At 33.3% G+C, this 12,206-nt stretch overlaps 1 protein-coding gene across 41 annotated transcripts in view; it reads left to right on the top strand.

The window, feature by feature from the left end:
* Positions 1–9,718, top strand: part of ERG (ETS transcription factor ERG) — a 115,907-nt gene extending 106,189 nt beyond the window's left edge. For 25 of the 41 annotated variants that reach the window (XM_087895154.1, XM_034403147.3, XM_087895137.1 and 22 more), the window contains 4 exons: positions 2,537–2,605; positions 3,254–3,310; positions 4,680–4,727; positions 5,770–9,653. In XM_087895154.1, coding sequence (XP_087751280.1) covers positions 2,537–2,605; positions 3,254–3,310; positions 4,680–4,727; positions 5,770–6,290 — 695 coding nt within the window. In that variant the 3' untranslated portion in view covers positions 6,291–9,653. Of the gene's footprint in view, positions 1–2,536; positions 2,606–3,253; positions 3,311–4,679; positions 4,728–5,769 lie in introns of all 41 variants that reach the window. The other 16 variants (XM_087895149.1, XM_087895135.1, XM_034403078.3 and 13 more) reach the window with 1 other exon arrangement.
* Positions 9,719–12,206: the final 2,488 nt, after the last annotated feature.

Here is a 12,206-nt window from a genome sequence, read left to right as displayed (position 1 = left end):
GCTGTTCTTGTGCTGTGCAATATGCTGAAACACTATTAAAATTTTACTGAAAGAAAGAAAAGTTTTGTCTTTACTGAAAGAGAAAATAATTCTCAGTGCCACTATGTAGAAGTAGGTGCTGAACAGGAGCAAAGGGAGAAAGTGAACAGAAAGGGAAGAATAGGAGGAAATATTTGGCACAGGATTTTTTTAAAAAAGAATTTGTAGCACTGAATTTAGGGCATGCTGAAAGATCAGGAAAGATGGCATGAATTTAAGCTCTGCTGCGTCTTGTGAGGAATTGGTTTCAAAGAGATTAAGCATAAAGAGGATTTTATTACAATTGAATACACCAACTTTTTTGGTTTTGGTTCTGTGCCTTCAGTTTATTTATGAATTAGTTTTCTTAGCATTTTTAAGAAAAAAATAAAAGCAAACAATATACTTTGGTATTCTGTTCACAAGAGTCTGCACAGTATATAATGAGATAGGGAGATCATCAGTAATATGGGTTCTAGAGTTCTTTTCAATTCCTTAAAAATAGTTGCATACTGGCCTGATGGCTGTGAAGGAAGGGGATTAAGAGGCTGCCAACATTTTGAACTATTACCTTCTAATTGGTGCACGAAAAGGGAATTTTTAACTTTTTCCCACAACCCTCAGCAGAGTCTGGCCCATTATTGAACCTGAGGTTGTGGGGGTTGCCATCTTCTTTCACACCAGTGTTGACCCTATTTGATTTTGGAGAATTATACAGACAAACAAATTGAGTTTTCATTCCCTTTACATAATTTATTTCCAACATTCTCTTTTGTTTGGAAAGAATTGTAGGATAGGAAAACATACAAAGCATTCTTTCCAGCTTTGTTATCATCAGTCACCGTAACAGATTTTTGCACTTTTTTTTCCTGTGTAATGAAGCAATAATTATGTCTCTCTGTGTGTTTCTGCTCTGCCATTCCTTTTCATCTGTGTATATCTGTGCATATATACACTAAGAAGTACATCATAGACTGCATGCATTGTATTTGGAGGCATGAAATAGGAAGAGGAGATGGTCAGCAATATTCCTTAGCTGCTGTCAAACTGCCTTTCCTGTAGACATTTGCTGAGGGACTTCTCTCTAGACCCCAGCTTGATCTGACCATTGTTAATTTTTTCTTTCATTAGCTGCTGTTTTGCCTATACACAATCATATATACAATGAATTTGGTCCCTCCTGTTCAGTTGTCAAAAGTTATTTTGCTAACATACAAGCAAAATCGCAAACTTTTGTATATAATTTATTTCCACTCATCTTTTGGTTGAAAGGAATAGAAAGGTTCTAAATTAAGTAATACAAGGGTCAAATAAACCTATAATAAGGAAAGAACAGAGCAGGAACAAAACAGTTTTAGCGTATAGCCAAATGTAAGAAGTGAAAAAGATTGTGTGGAGGAAGACATATTGGAATTGTTTGCTTTTTAAAATGAATTTCCACCCATAGTAAAACTTCTTATAGGCCTTAATGCACACATATCTTTTATGTTATTTCATTTTTAAAAAAAACTTGAGACTGATCTTCAAAAGGTATTATAGAAATTCTTCTCAAATAAGGATGGAAAAATAGAGGAAGTAGCTTTTATTTGGAAAAAGGAATAAATCATGACTGGCACAATTTCATGTTTTAATACATTTTTCTTCTGCAAGAATTTGTTAGATTGCAATCTTATTGCTTTTGCAAGAATAGATAAATTGTTTATATTCCACAACAATATATATGTTGAAGCTACTGCTATGCACTACACCTAGCTTAACAAAAATATCTTGAAATGTACACTTTAAAAAAGGGATAGGATATTTTGAGTGTGGCCATGCAAACTATTCAGTTGAGGATATTTTTAATACTGTTGTAATGTATATTATGAATATCCTCAAATTAATTTTACAATGTCAAGTCCTCATTAAATTTTCTTAAACTTATTTCAGTGTTATAATGAAAACTCATAGAAAGCCATAGTATAGACAGATAATGCTGTCACATAACTTTCTCATAACTGCAATTTTATGAAAGAAAGGAATGTTCATAGCTGTCCATTTGATGGTAGTATCACATCTTCATTCAGTAATCTAACTAATACATGTATGCATATAATAAATTGGAGCTTTCTAAAAATGAGACAAAAGGAATGTAGAATCCTAAAGACTTCTGTTTCCATGATTTTAATGTTAATAATTCATCTTTAATTATCTTGGTTCTTTACTATGCAAAATAGAATAGAATCATACAAATCAAATGAACACAAAATAATGCAATGCAATGCAATGTAATGTGATGCAATAATAGACGGATAAATGTCAAATATTGTATATGTTTATAACTCCAGGAAGATTTTTTTTAATACAGTGGCAATTAAGTAGACTGCTGTGAGAATAATGTTGAATTTTATATTGTGGTGAATATTTTGCCCTCAGGAATACTACTAATTTCAAGAGCTACCAGATGACAGACATTTGGCCTAAAGCAGCATTCCTATTTTCTATCAGATCTACTTATAGTGATTTCTTCTGCACACAGATATGCCTTATGAACCAGCCAGAAGATCGGCATGGACAAGTCATGGTCATCCTGCTCCTCAGTCAAAAGGTAAAAGATATAGTGACTGAAAATCCAGTGGAAGTACCATGACTATTGCTAAAGCATTTCACCTTCACAAAATTTCAAACTTAAAACAACCAATATAAAACTTATATTTTAAAAAATCCTCAGCTTCATTATCTGTTTTAAGAATTGAGAGCACATATTAATAAATTGATTTTCATGGTGAAATCAAGAGTATATTATGTAACTATAATCAATAAGTTTGATCTTCAAGGTTGCCCGGAAGTCAGATGGCACACGCATTTCATTAATAAAAATAATTCAGTCAGATGTGATAGACTATGAACAGGGAATCCCTATTCTAGTTGTCCCTTAGATAATGAACCCAGCTAATGAGCAAACACCTTCATTGCACCCCATATTGATAGTTTGGCTATAAAAAACTAGATAAGCACAGTACTAAAACATGCAGATCCTCTAGTTGTATTGGACAAATACCAAGAAAAACCATAACAAAAAAACCCCTATATCTATTCCTTCACAGTGTAAGCTGTTCTGAAACCAATAGATTTCATATTATTTCTGTGATATTATTATTATTATGATTAAAGTACCAAGTACCTCCTTTCCAAAGAATATTGACTCTTTGACATAGATGGTAATAAAGGTTTTGGTTTGGTTTTCTGTTTTTAGCTGCCCAAGCATCATCTTCAGCTGTGACCAAAACGGAAGACCAGCGCCCTCAGTTGGGTATGTCTTTGGTTGTGCATATTTTGTATCCTAAAGATGATGGAAAATGGTCAGTAGTTTATGCTTGGTGTGAGCAATATGGACAGGCAATAGCCATTTTATATACAGTCACAAACTAAATGTACTGTATTGTTTTTCAAATTATTTTAAAATAATGAAGATAGCTGCCATGCAAGTAATAAGGTAAATAAATAATGTGCAAAACCTGTGTGCTAAATTGAAAACGATATAAAGTCTTTGGCTCTGCAGCAGCATCTTCTGACTGGGATCATGAATTGTATGTTTCACTGGTTCTATACAAAATTCATGGTTTCAATATAAGGACAGAAATAAAAATATTTTTTAACCATAATGGATTGTCATGGAGAGGAAAAAAAAACTTGGTCCTTTCTGTATTATTTTGGAATCTGAACCTTTCCCTAGTTAAATTCCTAAAATATTAGGTCTATGGAAGGGGTCAAATATACCATATCTCTGTTTAAGAGAGAAATCATTGTGTGTGTGTTTGTGTGTGTGTGTGTGTGTGTGTGTGTCCATATGCATATGTGTGTATATATAGTAAATAGTTTGTATAGTGAAGAAGAAGAATAAAAACCACCACTGTCTTGGCTTTTCTATGTCAGTTGCTACTCTTCAAAACACACCTCCAGATCTAAAAGAACTCAGTTACACTGTAACAGGTGGACACTCTGTTATAACTTTCTGTCAGTGGAATGGCAATAATGCTGGGAGATGGATTAAGCCACTTAACACTGTCCATTACTCTTCACGCCTCAAAGCCCTCATATTTCTGTCATGGTAGCAATAAAACTGATTAAATTGACCTTAACTGACAAACCATCATAACTTAACTAAGGCGTACAAGTAAGCACAAAGAATTTTGTTGTAATCCTGTCTATAGTTACTAGAATAAACTCCCTTTTTATGACCCTGTAGTGTAATCCTTTAATTTGGGGTAGAGTTGAGGCGAGTAGATGGAGCTGAACATTTATGGGCCGTATGCCTTTCCTGATACCATGCAGGGTTTGCTGCATAACTTTTTTTCTTTAAGCCCTAGGAGAGAAACATCTGCTGCTATCTAAGATTGAACTTTCAACCTTCTTAGCGGGAGGCGAGCATCTTCACCACTAGGCCACCATCCTGCTATATTCTATATATATAGTATATAGAACTATATTCTATAGTTACTTGAATATGAGTATCTAAATGTATTTGTTTTAACGGATGGAAGATTTACTTTGCAGATAAATACAGATTACCTAAATTAGCAATATTATGATCATGCATATTAATCCCCAGCATTTAGTTTGGAAATATTTTTAAATTTCTTACATAATTTTGGCTTATGTCTATTTTTATCTTGATTTAGATCCTTATCAAATTCTTGGTCCAACAAGCAGTCGTCTTGCAAATCCAGGTATGATAAAATATTAATGCTTTACCAATTTTATCTGAAAATAAGAAATGTATTAATTACCCAAAAGATCAGAGTGATGATAGCTAATATTCCTGTATTTCATGAGTCTGTCATTGTCATCAAAATCATGTTTAATTTTAACTACAGGAGAAAAAAGTGAAAGAAGAGAAGTCTTAAAAAGTTCTACTAATGTGTCACTGAGTGTTTTTGAAAACCTGCTCCTTTTCAGACCATGTTAATATATTAGATGGTGTCTGCAGCATTAGAAAAACAAGTATAGGTCCTAAATTTTTTAGTGTGGCTGCTTGGATCCTACCAATCTGATCTCAGTTACTTAAAACAACAATTAATAATGAGAAAGTGTTTGTATGAAATTGATTAATAGATTTACATAAACTTACTCATAAAGTTTACTTCTGAATGGTTATCCTGGTACAAATCTGTCACAAAGACTGTCTGCTTCCAATTCAAAAGTAAATGACTATCTAGCAAAGGTCCCAATAAGTCATGGCCATGCTGAAGAATAAACTTATAAAGTTTATCAATACATGGTGCAAATTGTTAAAACTTTTAGTTTAAAAATAAATACTTGATAAGTAATTCAATCTTCCTAAGTAATAAAGAGTAAATATTGTCTTCTATGGAACTTGACTAGCTATAATACCTTACTTTAATGGGGCTAAACTTCAACGTTCACATGCTGTGGATGATGATTCAAGGATGTGTACAAGGGATAGGAGTATTCAAGAGATAGGGGTTGCCATGATTTGAAGACCTTTTCTGCTTTTCTCATGAACACACAGAAGACAGCTTTGGATGGAAGTGTACTGTATGGATAATTGTGACATCATTGCATATCTTTGGTCCCCTCATATATTCCTTATCTTCTCCAAGCAGGTGAATCAGCTAAGGAACAGGGAAAGGACAGCCTAGAGGTCTATGCAGATTATGGACCACTGTTTCATACATGGGCTAGAAAGGTTTTGTATTAAATTTCTAATAAATGTCTCTAACGATTCTTCTTTTTTCCCCCTACCTACAGGGAGTGGGCAGATACAGCTGTGGCAGTTTTTGTTGGAGCTTCTGTCAGATAGCTCCAATTCTAATTGCATCACCTGGGAAGGTACCAACGGAGAGTTCAAGATGACTGACCCTGATGAAGTTGCACGGCGCTGGGGAGAAAGGAAGAGCAAACCCAATATGAACTATGACAAGCTCAGTCGTGCTCTTCGTTATTATTATGACAAAAATATAATGACTAAAGTCCATGGTAAACGTTATGCCTACAAGTTTGACTTCCATGGAATTGCTCAAGCCCTTCAGCCACATCCTCCAGAATCATCCATCTATAAATATCCATCAGACCTGCCCTACATGAGTTCCTATCATGCACACCCCCAGAAAATGAACTTTGTTGCTCCTCATGCTCCTGCTTTGCCTGTTACTTCTTCCAACTTTTTTGCTGGACCCAGTCCATACTGGAATTCACCAACTGGAAGCATCTATCCCAACACTAGGCTCCCAACCACTCATATGCCTTCTCATCTTGGCACTTACTACTAAAGAGGAAGAATATTTTAAAGAGTATGTTTTCCTGAAATACAAGGAATTAGAACCAGCAAAACTGAACAAAATGTGCCTGAAAGACTGATAATATTGACCAAGATATAAAACAAACTTTTTTATATTGAGAGATTAAAAAGTGTAAAGATATGTTGACATCAGGTTTAAACATAAAAGAAGACAATACACATCTAGGTAAAAATTTGTAACAATAACTAGAACATGGGGCCAGAAGAAATTTATAAGATTGCTATGTCTTTTTTCATATCACAGTAAAGTAATACAAGGATATTCTATTATGAACTTGGATGCAATAGATGAATATATAAATTCAAAAAACCAAATATGTAAAAAGTGGGATAAATATATCTCTAGAGCAGACTGTGTTGTGGTTGGGATAAAATCGTCTGTATTCCATCAAGAGAGAGGGATCAGATATTTCAAAACTGTGAACACAATACAAGTTAAAGTTTCTTGATAATGTTACAGAGCTCTGAGCCAAACATTGGGTTTGAGGATGTGCTAAGGGCAAGTGTATGACTGAAGACTAAGGGTTCAAATGTCAGGAAGTTCTCCTATGCAAACCCTGTTGCAATAAATAGGAGCTCACAAGAGCACTATTAAAACCCTATGTCTGATAAATGTAGAGGAAAGGAATAGGAAAACATGGGGTGATAAAGATGAAGGAAAATGTATTTCTTTTAAAGAGGGGGAAACTGACAGTTTTTGAAGAATTATTTGCTCGGACATGACAAATACCATAGTATGTATTAAGCCATTTTCAGTATTATCAACAAAAAAAAAAAGCCTTTATTTTTAAGTCAAAAGAGGGAGAAATAGTGATAATCGAAGTATGCATCTCTCTATAAAGATATTAAACTGGAATTGTGTTCTATTTAAAATAACATTTCAAACCTCATTCTTCTTAAGGGAAGTTGTTGTCTACCAGTTGAAAAGGACAAAACCCAATTGCCAATAGACATATTTGTTAGGCAGCGCCAGTTTTTCTTTCCGAGTCGCGAACGCTGTGCGTTTGTCAGAATGAATTATACAGGTCAGTGTTATTTTTTCTTTTGATATAATAATTATATAACTTATGCATTTATACACTACGAGTTGATCTCGGCCAACCAAAGACATAAAAAATGACAATCAGAAATACTGTGGCCTTGAATTTTAACTCTGTATGCTTCATGTTTACATTATGAATTTAACTAGTTCTTAGAAAGCAGAATGTATGTAATAAAATAAGCTTGGCCTAGCATGGCAATGCAGATTCTCACTGTTGTCTAAATTTTCATTTTTTTGAAAAAGAAAAAAAAATTCTTTTTTTTAGATGAGTAAAAATAAATATTTTTTAAAATTGTTTATAAACTTGAAATACTTTTTAAAAAATGAAATAAAAGAAATTAGAACATACTTACTTTTACTTCACCCATTAAAAATTCAGCTCTAACAGTAATTATTACAATTTGGCAAACCAAATGAGAATCCAGACTAGATGTGGAATTGACAGGAAGTCTGAAAGGGCCTATTGCAGAATTTCTGATGTGCTTCTCTTGTTAATGTTGATCTGGAAATCTGAAAATATTCATAATCCTAGAATTTTCTTTATATATAAATCTAGAGCAGAGTTTCCCATTCCATTGTATGGATTGCTGCCTATTACATCACATTAATTTTCAATGTGTTGATATTGTGTTGTACAAATGTCAATGACAGTAAGGAAGATTAAATGATAATTAGCAGGGAGAACAAGAAAAAGAAAAAGCTATATATTCGGTATATCTCTTATTTCTACCTTAAAGAACTGCAGCCAAAGCACTTCTACTTTCCTTATTGAAACATATTACTTTAGCTTCCTGCTTCCTTGTTCAACAAGGCAACCTTCTCTGCCTGTCACCAGTATTATACTGTATAACAACTCTGTTCTATTCTCTGTTTTTAAAAATGTATTTATCTATATTTTCCATTGGCACAAGGAACCTAAATAAAATTATGGCCAATTTAAAAACATACACAAAAAAGAGTCCAAAGAATATTATTATGGATTTCATTCTGAATAAACTCAGTTACTTAAAATATAAAATTCCTTGCTATAACGGGTTTTATGATATGGAGGACTTGCATTCATCTGTGATTGATGTATATATGGATATGAGCTTCTCCATACATATTTATTGAAACCATTTTGAGTTTTATATAAAAAAAATCACCTATCCACTTTATATATTCTTCCTATATATCAACCTTTGTAGATTTGTCTTGAATATTTTATAGAATTAATTGTATGTATTTCTTAGCATGATTATTTGCTCAAAGCAAAAAAAAATTCAGGTACTTCCAAGGCTTGACTATTCACTTGACTGACTCATTGACTTTGCACTTTTTCATCTATACAGGAAATGTAGCCAAGCCTAATAGTTAAAATGTAATAAAATCTATCTTAAATTTTGCCATGCAAAAGAAGTGCAGAACTTACATAGCCTTCAATAAAATAAATTATCCGTATTCAGCCCACTGTATTTGGTTCTCTGCAAGAGAGCAAACTGCCTCCAGATCCACCTGGTAGCAAGTTCCTTCATCTTGCTAGATGGCAGGGTCAGGACTGAGCTGAATTTAATCTAGACCTGAGCCATCCGTCAGTTGTTGAGGGAAAAAGGAGTAAAAAAATAATTACAATGAAATGATATTTTAAAAATGCATCCATCAGGAAGCAGAGGAAATGGATATTCTCTTTGTAGTCAGGTGTTTCCTGTACAAAGAGGTACTCTCAGGCTATTGCATATGATGGAATGTGAATTAAATCTAAATATTCTGGATTACAGGTTAGGCTCTCTACAGTATTAGGCCTGCCAGAAGTTGAAACTGGATAGTATTAGATACAATAACCTCTCTTCTATGAAATTTGAACAAAGACCTAATTCAAAATGTAGGAGTTCTAACATTACGTCATACATACCCTGTTTCCCCCAAAATAAGACATCCCCTGATAATAAGCCCAATCGGGCTTTTGAGAATATGGCAATAAAGCCAAGCGCTTATTTCAGGGTTCAAAAAAATATAAGACAGGGTCTTATTTTCAGGGAAACACGGTATTAAAGTCATTTCAAATTTTCACTCCTACATTGGCTCTGGATTCTCTAATCCAGATAATGAGTTATTAATATCTGAAAATTGATCTTTTCAGTTTTTCATTCTGGGAACTTTGTTCCTTCAATTTCATATCTCTATTTTTTTTTAAGACACTCACAAGCCATTCTATCTCTCTGTAGTTGGGTGGTTACTAACAAGTTTTTATTAAGATACACGCTCTTTAAAATTGTACTTTTTTTTTAGAATAAAAGTGTTACTGTTTCAAAATGTTTGGTGTAACTACTTCCTTGGTGTAAGATCCAAAATATAATTAAATGATGACTAGACCTAGATCAATCAATTTTGGCTTTTTATCACACTTCTTGTATTCTTAGCATGTATTTAAGAGGGGATTTTTATGGTCATTTCTTGTTTTAACACAGTATTACTGTCAATGAAATGATAGAAGAGAGTCAAGGAAAGTACAGTATATACTTGTCACTATCATTGATCTTGTAGTTATTATTAAATCAACCTACATAGATACAATTCCACTTCAACTGCAAGAGCTGTAATTTTACTACAGCATGGATGCCAAGTTTTGTTTCCAGGGCCTCTTGCACCTGATTTTATTGTTCCTCTGTTTCAGAATCTTTTTTGTATTATTCCTGACCTCTTAAAATAAATGGAGAGCTTGTTCCTGCTGGTATGTTGTGCTATTCAGGCAGCTAATTGTCCACCATTCCATGGAAATTTCATGTTTTAGTACAGATCGGTACTGTATCAAAATGGTGATTGATTTCAGAAACAATGTTCCTGGTTATTGATATTCTTAATCTTTTGTTACATTTCAAAATTTGAAGTTGAAATTTCATTTATCATCTCCAAAGTAATTTCAGGTTTGTTGGTATTTTTTTTTTAAAAAATACTTAAAGATATATACAGAAGGACATTTTGTTACTTTATTTTAATGCATGCAAATCAGTTTAAAAGGCAAAATAGTTTTCTCTTTTGGGGGGAAATATTAGTGACCACGTTACTTGTCACATTTTTCTCTGCTAAAATACTATTTTAAAGGTTTTCAGTGAAATTTATATTTGCATTCCCCAATCCCAATCTTCAATATACAAGCAGGAAGAGTTTTATTTATTATCTATTTACTTATTTATTAAATATATATAGATGCAAAAGACGCTCTGAGGATGCACAACAATCATGAGTTGCATTTCACTTCATAGCAAGAATTTCACCCTTGTTGCATTTCTGTGCTTGAGAATTGTAATTGCAGGAATTCCTGCTGCTGTCTAGCACATAGCCCACCACAGACGTCCTCCTGGAGAAATATTATGGCAAGCAGTCATATTCTATTTTGTATTTGGTTTTGAAGTGTTCTGCATGGTTGGCTTTAGCTTGGCAAACTCTCTTCAAATAATTCCATAAAGCTTTCAAATTCTCCTTTTGTATATATTCTAGAGAAACTGAATAACATATAAGCCATTGTGTGTACAGTATAGACTACTATGTAAGACAATAACAACAATAACAACATAGCATTGTAAGGAGAGTCAAGTATAATTGTATATTATATTTACTAATTTTCCTGAATTTCTCAATGGTTTCACTACCATGAGTCATGGTTACTTCACTGTGATGAGTGACAGTTAGAGATATGCATAGTTTCAGTTACAATATATTGTCTCAAAAAAATGAATTAACACTACCTTTATGATAGTATGTATGCACATGATCTTCAAGTAGAAGACTCGTAACAATCCTGTTTGTTTTTTCACCAACTATCAAAATCGTAACCATGAATTTTTGTCCCCTAAATCCTGAACAATTTGGAAATGTTGGCTGTTGTGTGGACCTCAACTGCCAAACTTTTGGGATTTCAAGTACACACACTTAAAGTTGCCAAGGTTGAGAAACAGTGATATATATGTTACTGCAATCATACTTAATTGTCTCACAACATTTTCTATATGACTTTGGTGGTGGGGCTGGGGGTGCTCTCATTTGCAAGCAACTGATTTTATTTTCAACATCTTCATCCTCATTCCTGCTGGACTGTCTTTGCAGTTAGTTACTCTTCTTTCCTATTCCATAGTTTCATTTCGTTTCTTCCACAGCATATTCCAAAGATTTACTTTTGCTTAAAGTCAATAAATTTTAAATAGTACTAGATTCTGCAATAAATCTTCACTTATTCATTTCTCTTTCCCACAAATTATTTCTTATTTCTTATTAGTGTAGTTTTGTAAAGTTAAGAATTGTAAATGGTAAATCACTGTGCATCCTTTTCCTGCCATTTTCCCTTGAAGCTATAGTCCTTCCCTTCTCATTAAGAAGAATTACCAGAAAGACTGAGAATGGACAAGATATCTGAATCGAATCAGGCTGGAAAAATATCACTGGGATTAACTGCTGCATATAGGAAACCATGTAAATTGAATCCCTGTACTACAGCTTATGAATATGTGGAATTTAACATTCTATCAAATATTTCTTATAAACTTCAGGAACACTTTCCATAAAGTTTATTCTGTTCTGGAGAAAAATAATTTATTTATTTATTTATTTTTTATCAAATTTATAGACCGCCCTTCTCCCGAAGGACTCAGGGCGGTGTACAGCCAAAGTAAAAAACATAGATACAAACATTAAAAACAATTTTAAAAGATACATATAAATTTGGCCCCAAAGTTAAAAAACAGTAACAAAACATATTAAAAACATTTAAAAAGCATTAAGCCAGCCCGGCTTGCTGAAAAAGGAAGGTCTTTTATATCTCATAGGTGCTTTTATATCTCAGATAATTAAGGAGTGCAATGTGAAACCTGT

Source organism: Pantherophis guttatus, chromosome 5 (assembly GCF_059756535.1).
Source record: "Pantherophis guttatus breed Tessera chromosome 5, ASM5975653v1, whole genome shotgun sequence".
In the NCBI taxonomy this organism is placed as follows: domain Eukaryota; kingdom Metazoa; phylum Chordata; class Lepidosauria; order Squamata; family Colubridae; genus Pantherophis; species Pantherophis guttatus.
The sequence above is the reverse complement of the archived record's forward strand: the minus strand, read 5'-3'. Positions and strand labels throughout refer to the sequence as shown.